Source organism: Felis catus, chromosome B2 (genome assembly GCF_018350175.1).
Source record: "Felis catus isolate Fca126 chromosome B2, F.catus_Fca126_mat1.0, whole genome shotgun sequence".
NCBI lineage: Eukaryota > Metazoa > Chordata > Mammalia > Carnivora > Felidae > Felis > Felis catus.
In genome coordinates this window covers 15148751-15164704 of record NC_058372.1, presented here as the reverse complement: position 1 = coordinate 15164704, position 15954 = coordinate 15148751, and the positions used below count along the sequence as shown (strand labels likewise).

The window sequence follows — 15954 nt, the reverse complement described above, 5'->3', positions numbered from 1 at the left end:
CAAGTACTTTCATAAACTATTTCTAAAAATCATGAATTAATATACAAGTAATACAGAAAAACATCTGTGAAGCATTACTGAAGTTTTAAACACGAAGATTAAAAGCAGGGACGTGTTTACGGCATACAGTGTGGTGCTGGCTTCACGGAATCCTTAAGCCCCAACTCTTCAACTTACACACTAAATACGTCAGCTTCTATCTAATATGCCAATCATATCTCAGTAGAGTGTTGTGTTTTTTTTTTTTTTAAAAGACCATAGCAAACATTAAAGAGGTAATATTCAAAATGCCTTATCAAACATGATAACCTTTTGAATCCAGTACTGAGAGAATGGGTAGCCTTGGAGTAAAGTCTGAATTCAACATTCACTGAGTGTTCCCCGCTGTCAGGTAAGCTGTTCAATTACATGATGGGCACACAAAAAAGTGATCGTCTCCGGTTTGCCAGAGCTTAAACACAGCGAGAAAGACAGACAAGCCTACAGTTGGTGACAACACAATGGAGTAAGTGTTCTTATAGCAGCGCGACCTATAAAAACATCGCTTTCACCCATCACGTTGTTTCGATGCCTAGGGTCTCATCAAGCCACCCCCTCCCTGGTGGACTTAGCTGCACCACTGTCACTTAGGAGGCTAACTGTGGGAGCGACACACTGACGTGCCCCTGGTAGCCCGGGCCGACAGCTCTGGCCACAGCACCGGGACCCGGGCAGTACAACGGAAGACCAATACTACCTTAAGGTTAGCGAGTGATTTGAATGCAAAGGTTCACATTGCTTTGTACGTATTATCTCTGCTAGTCTCTAATCATGGGATTACTTTACCAACAACAAAAAAAAAAAAAAAAATTTTTTTTTTGTTTAATGTTTACTTCCTAAAAGCTAAAGCAAACATTTTTTAAGAAAAAATGGTAAACATTCCTTATAAAACTTTCTCCAAAATTCTTTCTACATCCGGAACGCTAACCCAGTCTTACGTGAGTGTTTTTTAAGGTGGTCTTCAAAAATGTCAGTGAAAATAAATTTCAGAGGCATCCATTTTAAGTTAATATATTTGAAAAGATCTTAGTTTAAAAAATAAAATTTCTAAAAATTGATATAACCAAACCTATAATCTGAAAACAATTGTTATCCATGCACCACAGGGTCCTTACTTTGTCTATTCTTAATGGAAGCTAATTCTTCTAGAACGGTCTGGTCTGTAGATCTGGCAAAGGCCTCTGCTGTGGCACAGTACCCATGGTGGACTAAATAAGATGAAACCATTCTTAAAATAAAAAGAAGAAACACACATCTTTTAGTCAAGAGAATACAGGCTTCATACTACAAGTTATATAAAACAAGATCTACTCTGATGTTACAAAACCAACCTATTCCCTTGAAACCAGGCTTTAAGAACCTCAACTTTAAAGTTAAAAAAAAAAAATCATTTTGTTCTATTCATGTCATATTTCCAACAAGGCAGCTGCAAATCCCAGGTGAAGAGTGCTCTCCCTAGGAGTAACTACCACTAGAGAGGTAAGGACATTATACAGCTCTTGATTCTTGGCTCCCCGTTATCCCCGGGGCCTTTCCTACTATTCCCATCCTTATATTCAATCCCACTAACCGTAATTTCGGTTTCATCTTTACTGCATGGCTTATCCCAGTGAAGTGTCAGCATTTTATAAAATACAGTAATTTTTAAATAACAGATTAACTCTTTGTGTTGTGTGGAGCTCGACTCCTTTCTCTGCTCCTCAGTTACAAGAGATGGGGTCACAGGAGGTGAACACAAGAAACGCTAAGGTGAACCTGAGAATCTCCCAGAACAAAGTCTCTGAGGGCGATTCTACTAATCAATGAGAAATTGCCCTTCTAACACAAAAAACTGACTCAGCTGTGATTTACATGGAAGTGCCATACTTCCAAAGAACAAGTGTACTTTTTAAAAGGCCATCAAGCGGTCAAAACACATTTACATCTAATCACAAAAGGTTACAAAAACTCGACTCAACAATATTAACCCAAATAACCAATGTATCCAAGTATTCAACTCCTAAACCTGCCTCCATCTGGCACTACTGAGGCCCTATCAAAATGGGGAAGGAAGCTGTGGTTCCGGAAGGAGGGACTGGGGGGCAGAGGGGCAAATCTCCAAGAAACAAGATTTTTCATTTTATTTCATCTAATTGGTCAAATTAATTTAAAAGGGTAGGGAAGAACTGTTTTAAATGGACCCCCTAGGAGGTCATGGTGAGTGTCACTTTTGTAAAGGATGTGGTGGCGGTGAGGGTCCTGCCCGGACTCTGACCACAGAATTAAGATAAACAAGGTTTCCTCTACTACTCCCCTGCAAGGATGCTCAGCGGCACCCATTTTTAAAGCATGAAAGGGAGGTGACCCCGGGACAGCAACCTATCTGAGCTCTAACTCATGGTGACCACGAGACGTTCAGCCAGACTTCACTGCTGGGTCAAGTGTGCCGGCAAAGACTACCGGTGGAGAGCTTCTGTGATACCAGATGATAACGGCTCCAAGGAAGAAGCGTGTTTTCCAAATTACCATCATGTCTTCCAATCACTATCTCCTCCAAAAAACACACACACAAAATTTTATTGTATCTTTAAGTTTACAACTGTTCAAAGCAATTACACAGACATTTAAGACACACTGTCGGATAGATGGTATCTCCAAGCCTTTGCTATTTTCTTGGGTGAGATGACAGCAGTGAAAATGACTATTTAAATTCACTGGTACTTAGTTTTTAAGTCTGTACCATTTCAAGCTTTCAGAGCTACTGTTTAGTGCTACTGACACCCAGGTGTCATCTCTAGCCTTTTCGCAAAGGTATAGTCTACAAAGTTGACTGTCACAGGACCTGCATTTTCCTGCTGACTTCCATAATGAAATTCTATTTTTTCATAAAGGAGTTAAGATAAAGGTTGTTCAGTTTAGAGTACTTTTACTGACACCCATTGTTTGCTGCTACCCATTCTGTATCATCCTAAATCCTAAGTATTAATCCTGCATTTAGGAATCCTCACTCCATATTCTTAACTCTTTGATCTTCATTCTTTTTGCTTCCTCTTAAATGTCTAATGAGAACATATAAAAGCAAATTACATTAAAAGGAATTCTTAAGAATTCCTGCCATAGAATGCTTTTGGTCAGATTTTCCTATTTAGAACAGAGGCAATTATAGCCTCCCTGAATCTCCACGAAAAATAGTAAATATTTAGCACAACAGGAATCCTAGTAAGCAAAAGTAGCTGGTATTATTCTGACAGAGTAACCCACACACTGGAAAAATTTAGTCAAAACTTGAAACACAAAATGTACATCCCAAATGTGTATTCCAGTACATTAACTATACCATTATTTTAACTGGATTATTTTTTTTAGCCCCATAAATATGCGAATTGGACACAGCCGAGTTCATGTCCAAAACCATGAATTATACAACCTAAATTATCTTCCTGAATTTGTCTTTTGCGTTGGCACTATTAACAACAGAATCAAGTAGCCTATGGAAATCGTTAAATCCTATTACTAAGGATAGCAAATGAATGAACCCAAGCTATCTAGTGTCACTTTATTTTGTCCTCCAAATCAGTAAGACCAGATACGAAATTATTTTTAATCGCTTAAGCAGAGTGAATTACTTTTTATAGAGATTAAAATATCATCACTACATTAAAATTATTAGGATATATAAAAATTATTTTTAATTGTTTAAGAAAAGTAAATTACTTTTTATAGAGACTTAAATGTAATCAATGATACACTAAAATTATTAGGATAGAAATTAGATTAAAATGCTTCAATAAATATTCTTTCATACTAGAAGAATGTTTCATAAAAATATATATATATTTTTGAATAACGTCCATTCAAACTTCCTCACTTACTTTTGTATCATGGTCTGCCATTCGCCTTCCCGATCTCCAATAGGAAACCGGTCTATCTGTGCCTGGATTTTGGTTCTCCACTCTCGCATATAGTCTTCTATATCAAACACGAAAGGATGCTGCCCGAAATTGGCATCCACGACTTCTCCTGGTGTTTGGAGCCCCACGGTGGGATATAAATTTGGCTGTAAGACAACACATTTCACTAGCATCTATCTAACTGTTTTAAAGACTCAGTCATTCTTTCAAATGCTACCTTTCAGAATTTTACTTCTTGAATAGTTTAAAATCTCAATCAAAACCAGCAGAGAAAGAAAATTAGCTAAAGACAAATAAAAGTAAGCAAATAATCTAGGTGAGACCATATGCTCGACAAAAAGTAGCACTTCCTATAATCTAGTCATCAAGAAAAAGTCTAAAGCCACCTAAACCACCTGTTTTATTCAGAGACTGTGTAGCATTATACTTCTAATAAGCAAAAACATAAGTCTTGCTCTTAAGAACATGTCACATACTAGTTACACGTTAATTCAAGTGTAAACACATTAATTCGGATTTATGCTTTCATATATGATATGTCTGATGCATTTTCTAGAGACTTCATGAGAAGACTAGTTACTGTACCACTCTATCTGGGCAGGCGCCACTTTAAGTTTACCGATTTCATTTCTCTGTGCATTTGGCATGCCATGATAAAGGGACGGTGGTAAGAACTTAATTATAAGCAAAACACACGGTGCCATTAAGAGTGGGGTTCTCTGTATAAAAGTAAAAGACTCAAATGCACACGTTTCGGGAGCGGAAAGGGATTTCAATAATCAAATTCACAGAGAAATGCATTTAGATCTATTCCAAGATTCTGAAGCTAAACAATCAAGTTTAATAGCTTCGAGTATGCAAAAAATACAGGAATCCTTTTGGGTCTATCACTAGTTGTTATACCTAAAGGACGGATGAATTACTGAATGTCTACTAAATAGCAGGGTTTAAGCGCAATAATAATCCTGTGAAATAATTATTATTTGCATTACAAAGATAAAGAAAGTGAGGTTTGGGGTAAATTAACTTGCTCATGGTAAGCATCACGACACAGGAGGGACTGGAACACAGATTAATCTGACAACAAATCCACGTTTAGTTTTACTTTAGTTTTAACTCCAAGGCTTACTTCATCTTTATTCTCTGTATTTATGCCTCATTTCTTTGCTTTAATGGTTATCACAAATATTTTCACTACAAAATTGGGTAAAGATCAAGAGCGGATAATTGGATGTGAATATAAGATGCTTAGATATATTTCACAGCAAAAAGCTGAGAGGATGTATTTAACAACAACTCATCGATGATCAAGCAACCAAAATCAGAAACAAAGGGAATACTGTGTCAAAATACTGAGGAACAGAATTGCACTGGATTCGGCAAATAAATGGTGATGCGATGTATGCAAATGCCCGGATTCCAGATCAACCAAACTAGCAAGTGTTTACAATTTTAAGCCGGAGATAAGGGAGATACTTGTTCCGGCCCTCTCATTTCACCCCCCGGAAAACTGAGACCCAGGGAGTGGCAGCACACATCTCTGAATGAGACACATAAAAGAAGGGACGCAAGCCTCTCCACTTTTGGCACACGATTCTTTCCACTGAACTCCAGAACCAAACTTTGACATACCTGAAAACAAAAGTATATAAAGCCAAAGACTGTTCATACAGGCAACAACAGAGTGAAAGGCAATCCCATTTGTCAAGCAGAATGTGATTCTGACATTCAGCACTGCCCAGAGACGCTTTAAAAAGGGTGTGCTAATCTAAATTTTCCTGGCGAACTCGGGAAAATAATCATATCAACACTAGAAAAGAAAATCAACATTCAGAAATACTCTGATAAAATTGTGCCATAACACAGATTAAGACTTCCCTATGACAAAACATGCCATAAACGTCAAGACAATAGACTTTATGGGAAAAAAAATCTGCTACACATGTAAGAATCAACATTCCCAATGTAAACAATATTCTCAAGATACAGGACAAAGATTAAGAGGCCAACTCAATTGTTTTAAAGTGGTGACAGCTATACGCGCAATTTGCAGAAGAAATGTAAAATAACAATGAAAATATGAAGAGACACTTAACCTCACTGGCCTTCCTAAGATACAAATTAAAACAAGAAGAATTTTTTGCACATTAGATTAAGATTTTAAAAGCTAAGAATACCCAATGTTGATGAAGGTTGAGACAGTAAACCCTCTCATCCACTGTGCACAGCAATGTAAAAGGGTATCATCTTTTAAGAAAGGAATTTGGCAAAATCTGTTAAAACTGACAGAGCAATTTCACTTGTAAGAAATCCTACAGAGAAACAAACATAACGCCCTGAAGCATTATTTTAATGGAAAAATATTAAAAAGAATGTCCATTCACAAGTGGTATTACATACCAAGTTCATCGAAACTCAGACTCCAATAATTGTAAGACATACCATCATTTTATGTCTAAGAAAAAACACTTCCAATTAAATGTGGCAGGCCACAGATTCTAAGATGCACCCCCATTTTATAAAAGTCAAAATAGAAGGGTGCCCGGGTGGCTCAGTCGGTTAAGCATCTGACTTCGGCTCAGGTCATGATCTCACAGGTTCGTGAGCTCGAGCCCCACACTGGGCTCTGCGTTGACGTGTGGAGCCTACTTGGGATTCTCTCTCTCTTCCTCTCTCTCTGCCCCTCCCCTACTCATTCTCCCTCTCAAAAAGAAACAAACTTAAAGAAATAAGTGTCAAAATATGAAAAAATGTGCATCTCAGAAATTGTGGTAGCACATCATACAATAATATATCAAAAGCAAGCAAAAAACAAGAGTAAAAAATTTGTATGCTGACACAGAAAGATGTTATATTCCTAAATGCAGAAAAGCAAGCTACAGACTAGTACATAAACTATGACCTCACCTCTGCTGTAAACATTTAAATAATGGACATACTGGCTAACCTAAATTCAGAAGCAGACCTGGAAGGATATATATTTAATGCAGCCATCATGTCTAAACAGGCTGGAATTTCGAGACACTTCTCTTTTGTACCTTTCTGTATTTACAAACATTTATTATTCAAATACTTAACACTGTGTATTACTTCTGTAATCAGGACATGATAAAAAACTAGAAGTGATAGAGTCAGTTGGATTCAATGAAAAGTAACAGTATTTTTTATACCACTTGCTCAACTTCAAACCTGAAGAATTGAGGAGAAAGGAATGGCTTAAGTGGCTAAACTATACATTATAAAAAAAAAAATCTAATAGACTAACTTGCTGGACTACAGGTTTCTAAAAACAGAATATAGCAACACAACAGTTTTCAGTATGGTCACTGAGCTGTGCAACCATCACCACTATTTAATTTTATGACATTTTTATCACTAGCAGTCGCCTCCTGCTCCCCATCCTGTAACCCCTGACCGCCACTCATCTACTTTCTGACCCTATGCAGCTGCCTATTCTGGACGTTTCACACAAACAGGATTCATACAATATGTGACCTTTTGTGACTGTCTTCGCTCATTTAGCAAAACGCTTTCAACGTTCTTCCGTGATACGGCATGAATCTAGGTTGTGGATTTACGTAAAACAGTGTTTTCTAGGAAACTTAATAAATTAAAAAAAAAAAGATCACCCCTTCTCATGTAGAATCAGACAAAAATGAAAATAAGTCTCTATGAAGAGAAACATAGATCTCATAATTTCTATTAACCTATTAAAGATAAAGATATTAAAAATAATATTCAAAAACTAAATACACACAAAATCAAATTCAGTAGCATAATCTTGTTCTAAAGATGTTTTCTAATGAAAAGAAATGAAATGAAAAGAAATGAAAAGAATAATGTTATCTACAAAAAGTAGATTTCAAATCAGCCTAAAGAGCTGGAACATAGCATCATTTTAAATGAGGACAGCTTCTATAACAAAAAAGAAAGAATTTATGTAATCCCAAAGTGAATTAGTTTATAGATGGATATTTCTCCAACTGGTGAGGTGAGCTGGGGAAGAAAGATTATTCTGGAAAAGATGTAATGTAGGGTTTTCAGAGCCATGTAAACACCCTAGGTTCCATGATAAATGGAATATAGTCTAAACTTTTTTTTTTCTGTAAATACACTCTCTACCAGGATTTAATGCTACAGCTGGCCAGTAAGAGATCACAGGTAGAGAACACAGAAACACTTCTTTGGTGGGGCCCTTAGGGGAAAGATTCACTTTTCCTTTCCTTTTCAAGGAGCGGAATGCTGTGCTGCATGTGGAAGTCCCAGCAGATCTCAGAATCCTAAGAATAAAAAGCTCTCAGAACCACTATATTGAAACAAAACAAAACAAAACAAAACAAAACTTGTAACACTACCCTAACTACCACTTTATCCGCTGTTGGTAAAAAGTTACCACCAGCTAATTATAGACAAGGCAAGAAACATAACCAGTGATTCTAAAATGGGACAAAAATAACCAGAAGGCAACACAAAAATAGTCAACACGTCTACAACCGGCGAGTCTTTTCCAAGTTGTCACCACTCATGAAAGTGAGGAACAAGAGCTCATAAAACACTGCTTGTTCCGACAAGTTGGTTCTACTTACTTTGGGTCACAAAAAGAGGAAAAAAACGCCCCCAAACACCCAACCAGCTAAACCCTTTGGCCAACTGCAAATGAAACTCAAGTGTTGCCCGAAGCCTCTGCGATGGTTCTGAGCCACACTGACCTACGTGCCAGCATCCACAGCTGCACCCCACCCCTGGCCCCTCCACAGATGCTCTTCTCTGAAGCCTCCCCTCCACGAGTCATGTGATCCCCAACTTGTCCACTCACGGTGTACCTCTCCCTTTATGTTAACTTGTTTGGCTGTTCCTGAATCATTCTCACCAGCAAATAAACATCCTAGTAAATCAAAAAATCTGTCACTGCTCCCACTTCTGCCACCAGCCACGAAAGCCTACTTGTTTCCTCCCTAGTGCAGTCAAATTCTCCACCAGGTTGTCCGTACTCTGTGATTCCCCTCCTCCTATTCTCTCTTAAACCCTTTCCAGTGAGGATTTCCCCGTCACTCAGTCGGGCTGAAACTTTGTCAAAGTCACCAGCGACCTCCACTCTGCTTAAATCCACCGGTCAATTCTCAGTCCTTAGCTTACGGGATCTATCGCACGGACATCTGACACAGCTGCTAACTCCTTCCTTCTAGAGAGGTTTTCTTCACGTGGCTTTGTGGACACACTCGCTTCTAAGTCTTCCTCCTACCTCACCCATTGCTCCGTCTCAATCTCCCTTTGCTGCTCCCATCTCTTCTCCCAAACGTGCATGCCCCTTCTTCTCTGCCTACACACACTCCCTTGTTGACGTCACAGACTCGTGACTTTAAATTTACATACTGAAATGCCAAAGACTCCCAAGTTTTCGTCTCCAGCTCAGATCATGCTCTTGAATGCTGTATACCTGGCAAGTCCACTTCACTTTTCCAAAACTGAACGCCAGATCTACCCCCACTCAAAGCCTGCTTCCCTTACACGCAGCCCTCTATCAGTAAGTCACATCGCCATCCTTTCCGTTCCTCGGGCCAAGAATCTCCAAGTCCTATCCTCTTTCTCATACGTTCAGATCCAATCCATCAGAAAATTCTCTTGCCTCTGGCTCTCAGTTGGGGTTTTGTTCAATCATATTGATTTCTGTTTTTTAATTTAACTCTTTACCTGGAACTTACTTTGGAACAAACACAGGACAAAACCCCAAGATGACATATTTTTTCAAAAAAAGAAACACCTTGGGGCGCCTGGGTGGCTCAGTCGGTTAAGCGGCCGACTTCGGCTCAGGTCACGATCTCGCGGTCCGTGAGTTCGAGCCCCGCGTCGGACTCTGTGCTGACAGCTCAGAGCCTGGAGCCTGTTTCAGATTCTGTGTCTCCCTCTTTCTGACCCTCCCCTGTTCATTCTCTGTCTCTCCCTGTCTCAAAAATAAATAAAACGTTAAAAAAAATTAAAAAAGAAAAGAAACACCTGTTCCATCACTGTTTATTATTAAATAATGCTTCCTGGTGAGCATGTTGATTTTAGACTCCAAATTCTCCTTGGCTTAGCAGAGTTGTTTTCTATTATAACTTCGATTTCTTTCTGGGTTTTTTTCCCTCCCCTAAAATTTTCTTCAGGAATATTGATAATCTACAGGTCAGATGACTATTCTCTGCCTCTGAGTCTCCTGCCACTTTTCTCAAAACTTCTCGGAAACTGGAACGTGTCTTATCATCAGTGGCACCTTACATGTGTCTGGTCAGGCAGCTGTCGCTGTGCCCGCAAGAGTGTGAATTTGTTAAGACAATGTTTTTCCTGGTGAAACATAGATAACTGTAATTTTAGTCAACAAGTCATGAATGGACCAACAAAGAAAGAAGTATCAGAGTCCTGACTGTTGTCAGAAAACCTCTGGTTAGTACCTTTTGGTAATATTAAAAAGGGCTGTCATCAGAGCCTGCACAATGGCACCAGGAGCTTAGAAGAAAATGCCAGAGACGTAATGGACAGCTCTTAAGAAATGTTCTTGATGGCCCAGAAGCCCCCATCATGTAGACAACCAGATGTCAACTCTAAAAAAGTGATTTCAAAGGTTGGACTCTTGACATTAAGTTTGGGGCATACCTCAATCAATCTATATTGCACATCTTATTGTTTTTAAGTGTGCAACAAGTGATATGGATTAAAAGCCTCTATTTAAATACGCTAAGAGATAATTCAATAAATACAAAATAAAAATTCTAAGTGACAAGAAAGCATGGTGTCGTTGTTTGTTGGGTTTTTTCCCTTACTGTAGTGTTATATATACATGATGCACATGACAATGGACAGCCTCTGACTCGACAATGTATCTAGAATCACACCAGTTCTCACATCTCTAATGAGGGGAGTCACCATCATCTCCTGCCTCAATTTCTCAACGGCCTCCTCACAGGTCTGCTTGCTTCTACCCTTCCTCCCTGTCCCTGTCTAGGTCTCAACCAGCAGTCAGTGACCCTTTAAAACTTAAGTTATACCTCAAACTCTGCAGGGTCTCTGCCTTTCACTCATAGTAAATGCTGAGTCCCTACAATGGCCCTCAAGGCCTCTGTGATCTAGCTCGTCCTCTCCCACCATGACCTCTGACTCACCTAGCACTCTCTGTGATCCTGCCTCAGTACGGCTCCCCTGACTGTGCCCTCTGCCTGTGCCCTTCTCTACACACCCATTCAGTTGACTTCCTCACTTGGCCACAAGTCTCTGCTCGAGACTTACCCTGAGCAAAGGTGAGCGAACCGTACAGCTCCTCTTCTGTTTTTGCTACGCCCACGTTTTCTTTCTTTAAAAAGTACTTAAAATAGGTTATCATTTACTTGTTTTTAATGACTTGTTTATTCTCTATTCCCCAGCGTGGATGTTTCAAGAGGAGAGAGACCTGCACCTGTTTTGATGGATGACGTATCCCGAGCACAGAACCTGTCACCAGCAGGCACTCGATATACAACTGCATTAATAAACGACCAGAACTGTGGCACAGCCACCTGCTGAAAAGTTCAGGGATACCAGGTGAATGCAGTGACATTATAAGGTGTAGTCTAAGAATCAATCCTGATTTATTTTTTTAGCTACAACAAAGTTCCCTTGTGCCGTGGCACCCAGAACAACTTGGGAGTTTAATTTCTAAAGTGCACAACAGCGGTGGCTACAGAAAGGATCTCTATTCTACGCATGGCATCTAAAATTAATAATTATCAGTAAGACTGAATTCCACACATGCTTAATACTAGTTTAAATTCTTTTAATTAAAAGTGCAAGACTGCTTGTAAAAGAAATTATGTCTTACCGGTAGGTCGGTGAAAGCAATACCTAAAAAACAAACAAACAAAAACCAAAAAAAGTGGCATTAGAAATGGTTTTTCAAAGGCAGACAACAGTGACAAAGCTGAACTGAATTTATAACTGAAAACAAGGGAAGGAATGGCAAAGGAAGGAAAGGAAAAATTTAAAGGCTAAATATAAAATAATGAGACCAGCATTTTTCTCAATAACACCAACAGAGGTTGGAGTGAATGCTATATCTCCTCTCAAAGTCCACATCCTTCTTAGTCACACACCAAGTTTGTTTATGGGGTACCATTTTGAAAAATGGTTTTAGATATATCTCCTAGGCTATGTGAGGACCCTTGCAAGAATACTGGTTGCATGACAGTGACATCTGATTTTTGACCAACACCCAAGCTGCTCTATCCAGTCTTATCACTTAATCTTCCTCACCTGGGTTTAGTTTTTCAGTAATTCGAGGGGGGAGGGGAGGGGCGCGGAGATTTCTTTTGTTACCAAGAAAAAGAAAAGTGAACAATGCAAAATACAGTATTTGTGTTTCCTTAAAAAAAAAAATGTTTCCCATGAAAGTACATTCTTAAATAACTTGACTATTCTGTGACAAAAGTCAATTCCTCATTCAAAGAATCAAGATTTACACGGTTGAGAACTTCTCATGAATGTCCTGACAGTAATTTGAACATAGTCATGTTCCAAATATACTTGAATAACGTGAAGTCATTGGAGTAAGTGTACTGGCATCCCAAAGTGATGACTTAATAATCTCTCTTCAAGTATTTAAACACGTTACTTAGCGGACAATAAAATAATAAATAAACCAAACATTTCTGTAGGGTCTCATCGATAGGTTTAAAAAAATGAGCTCTAGAAAAAGAGGGGGAGATGTTGTTGGCTAGTCAGTTAATCTCAGTTCTTCCAGTCTAAATACACATTAAAACAAAGCAAAAAAAAAAAAAAAACCTCAAACGAAAACAAAACAAAACAAAAACCCACACCAATACCATGACCCCTCTGGGACTGATCATCATCTAAAAATTGAGGGCGTTTCTGTTAAATTATCCTTATGGTCTCTCCCCACGTGAGGTTTTATGGCTCTGTAATTGTGCTATACCATCAGAAAACACAATTATCTGATATTAAAGTAATAAAACGCAAAGACTATATACATCTCTACTCGATGGTTTTTAGTAAGTGTGTAGAAATAGAGTTTTGTAGTCAAAGTCTTATTTTTATGACTTTTAAAAACTAGTAAATTCATGTTGGCTTGTCAAAAGGCAAACAAAGCTGGAGGTTCCCCCAAGTCCCCTGTAAAACATCCTGATCATTTTTGGCTTCATTAATAAATGGGAAGCAAAGGGACTACAGGCCAAATATGAAAATTTATTCTAAAATTTTCAGAAAACTAAACAGGATACGGAAAACAACAGAGAATATTTTAGTTGCCATTCATATCTTTACCATTTGCCATAAATTAGCAGCCTGATAAATTATTTTCCTCAAAGATGTCTATTATAGCAAAGACTGTCTACTTTTATAGTTTCAGCAAAAGTTCCTTTTTGTTATTACCGAAATCTTCAGTCTTTACCAAAAACTCTAATGGAAAAACCCAATTCCACACATGAACATTTTGAACGTGGCCAAACCCAGCTACCACAACCTGTACACATCCAGACCACAGGAAGATGCCACTGTAACTAGTGTAATTATTGAAATTTCACACAGAAGACACTTTTTTAATATTTCTCATTTTGTGACTTGGCAAGAGGTTTTCCAAAAAGTGATCTTCAGTTGATAATATTCAATAAAACAAGTAAAAAACTTTCCCAATTAAGTTAACCTGCATACCGAACTGTTTCTCCTTTACCTATTTCCTCAAATAAAAACTTCTCCATTTCTATTTCTATGATCAGTAAATATCCAGTTTTGAAAACCTTCACGAAACAGAAACTAAAGACGTATCAGCTTTTGGGTAGAAATTATCCACTCCAGGAAGTACACAACGACACTGTGGAAATAACATTTTATTTTCTAGATGCCAGTATTCGGATCAAAGTTACGTAAGCACACTTCTGTAAAGACAGTACGTATGTTCTGCTCTCCAGGCCGTATGGCCTCTGTCACAACTGCTCAATTCTGCCACCGAAACAGGGAAAGCAACCATAGACATTCCACAAATGAATGGGTGTGGCTATGTTCCAATGGAACTTTACTTAAAAAAAAAAAAAAAGGACAGGAGACCAATCTGGACCATGAGCCATGGTCTGCTGACCTCTGTCCTAGAGGAGTCATTTTTTACCACTGGACTTCCAGCATCTAGCCCAGACCCTGGCAAACATTTAGTGCATCCTCACTATGTGCCAGGCAATCACCTCAGAACTTCGCATGCGTCATTTCAGTCGACATGAACAACCAAAATAAGGTGGGTATTACAGTAATCCTGTTTTACAAATTGAGGCACACAAATACTAACCTGCTAAGGTCACAAGGCCTAAGCCAGGAGACAAACGCAGGCAACGAAAGAACCCATTTCAATCGCTCTTTATACTGCCTCTCTGTGGGTCTAATAACCATTACTTTTAGAAACGAATCATGACAAATGTCTCAAATTTACTTAAAATTAGAATGTGATCCCATCACTAAAGTACCCTTTTCCTAAAAAGCATCTCACATTTTAAAAACTGTTTCTTATTCAAGAGAAAACCTCAACATAAATGTTTGTGAAACTCGAACAGGAAACTGGCACATCACCTATGATCTTTCCACTGCCCAAAATAGAATTTTTTTCTCTGGAATAAAGTTTTAGAAACACGTCTTCCTTTGCATTTTTGAATCGAAAGTCATACCTCGAAGCAGATTTCTCCTAACCTAAGACCAAATATCTGACGCGAGCAAGGCCACTGAGACCATCCCAGTTAACTGCTTCGGTAAGTCAGAGCCAAAGCAGTTATTAACAAAGAAGCTGAAGAGGCTGCATCCTTCTGGAAACTGGCTGGCCACAGCAACCCAACCTTAAACACGCACATTTTGCCTGGCGTCCTGAATCAACGTTCCTGTACCAAGGACCATATAAGGGTCTAGTATGGACTTGGAATGACCTTTTAGTCAGGTAACACAGGGCTTCAGGATCAATATTAAAAATTGGAAGGAAAAGATTGAAGCCATATATAAATGTGAAGACATTAACTGCATACCACGAAGATGCTGAGACACTAGAAAGGAATAGCTATTACCAATGTAGCAAAACACTTAGAATTTCCCACGATGAAACGAAAGACACAACAGCTTTTGTGTTCTATCAAAGAACATCTCTTACTTGCCTAAGGACACTATTTGCAGTCTAATTTTTCAATACTGTTTATGAGCCAACTGAAATTTCTGCCTTCTGAAGCTACTTATTACTTTTTGCTTCCTTACGCTTTACCTCATCAGAAATAATTTGCTTTGAGCCAAGGATTTTTCAAATAATGTGAAACCATTTTATTTGTAAAAGCATCAGTCTTACCATTCTCTCTTTATACTTTCTGTATAAAAACGAAAGCAAAAAGACTTCTAAGAAAAGCGAGTGTAACGACCGCATACGATTCGGAATTTGAAGTGCTGTGGGTGCATACGCAACTAAAAAAGCCTAATTTCCTACTCGTCTTACAATGGACAGGCTTCTTCGTGTTTCCATTAACCTGTTTACTGTGTATTTGCCATCTGTCTTTTATCCGTAGAAATCCTGCTGTTATTTTTTGCCTTTCAGTTCTGCTCCTTTCTGAAGAACTAACTTGTAGCCATCATCCGGCAGTCATCACACTGTTAGCAGGCTTGGCCTTTCAGTAGGTCACGGCCTTTGGTTTGCTTGATAGTACCAATCTTTTCCTTCGTTATTCCCCCATACTACACTACCAACGGACAGCCCTTCTCTTCCCCTTAGCACCTGTTACCTAGAGACTTCAGTCATGCTACGAAGTGTTTTACTCAAAGCAAAGCAGAGAACACTTAGCATTTACTTCTATTACTAGAATAAACACGTGAGCCCCGGGGATTATTTTCACAGTTATTCCCGTACATGTGATACAATGTGGCCTTCACAGAATACAAATTTTCACCGTTTCCTCAACCTCCACCTGGAAGGAACAAAGAAATAATGTCCACGGGCAACTATTTATAATAGAGAACTACATAATAAATGTGACTACCATGCTGTAAGTAC

At 38.6% G+C, this 15954-nt stretch overlaps 1 protein-coding gene and 1 long non-coding RNA gene across 2 annotated transcripts in view; one reads left to right on the top strand and one right to left on the bottom strand.

Annotated features, from left to right (window-relative positions):
• RANBP9 (RAN binding protein 9) overlaps positions 1-15954 on the bottom strand; it is an 89408-nt gene that overhangs the window by 20575 nt on the left and 52879 nt on the right. Inside the window, exons 5-7 of the mRNA XM_023253679.2 lie at positions 11758-11780; positions 3891-4075; positions 1155-1267 (exon numbers count right to left, since the gene is read on the bottom strand). Coding sequence (XP_023109447.2) covers positions 1155-1267; positions 3891-4075; positions 11758-11780 — 321 coding nt within the window. The remainder of the gene's footprint in view (positions 1-1154; positions 1268-3890; positions 4076-11757; positions 11781-15954) is intronic.
• On the top strand, positions 454-11861 carry LOC123385293. Its single transcript, XR_006597548.1, has 2 exons — positions 454-742; positions 11324-11861. It is a non-coding gene; the product is annotated as an uncharacterized LOC123385293 (long non-coding RNA).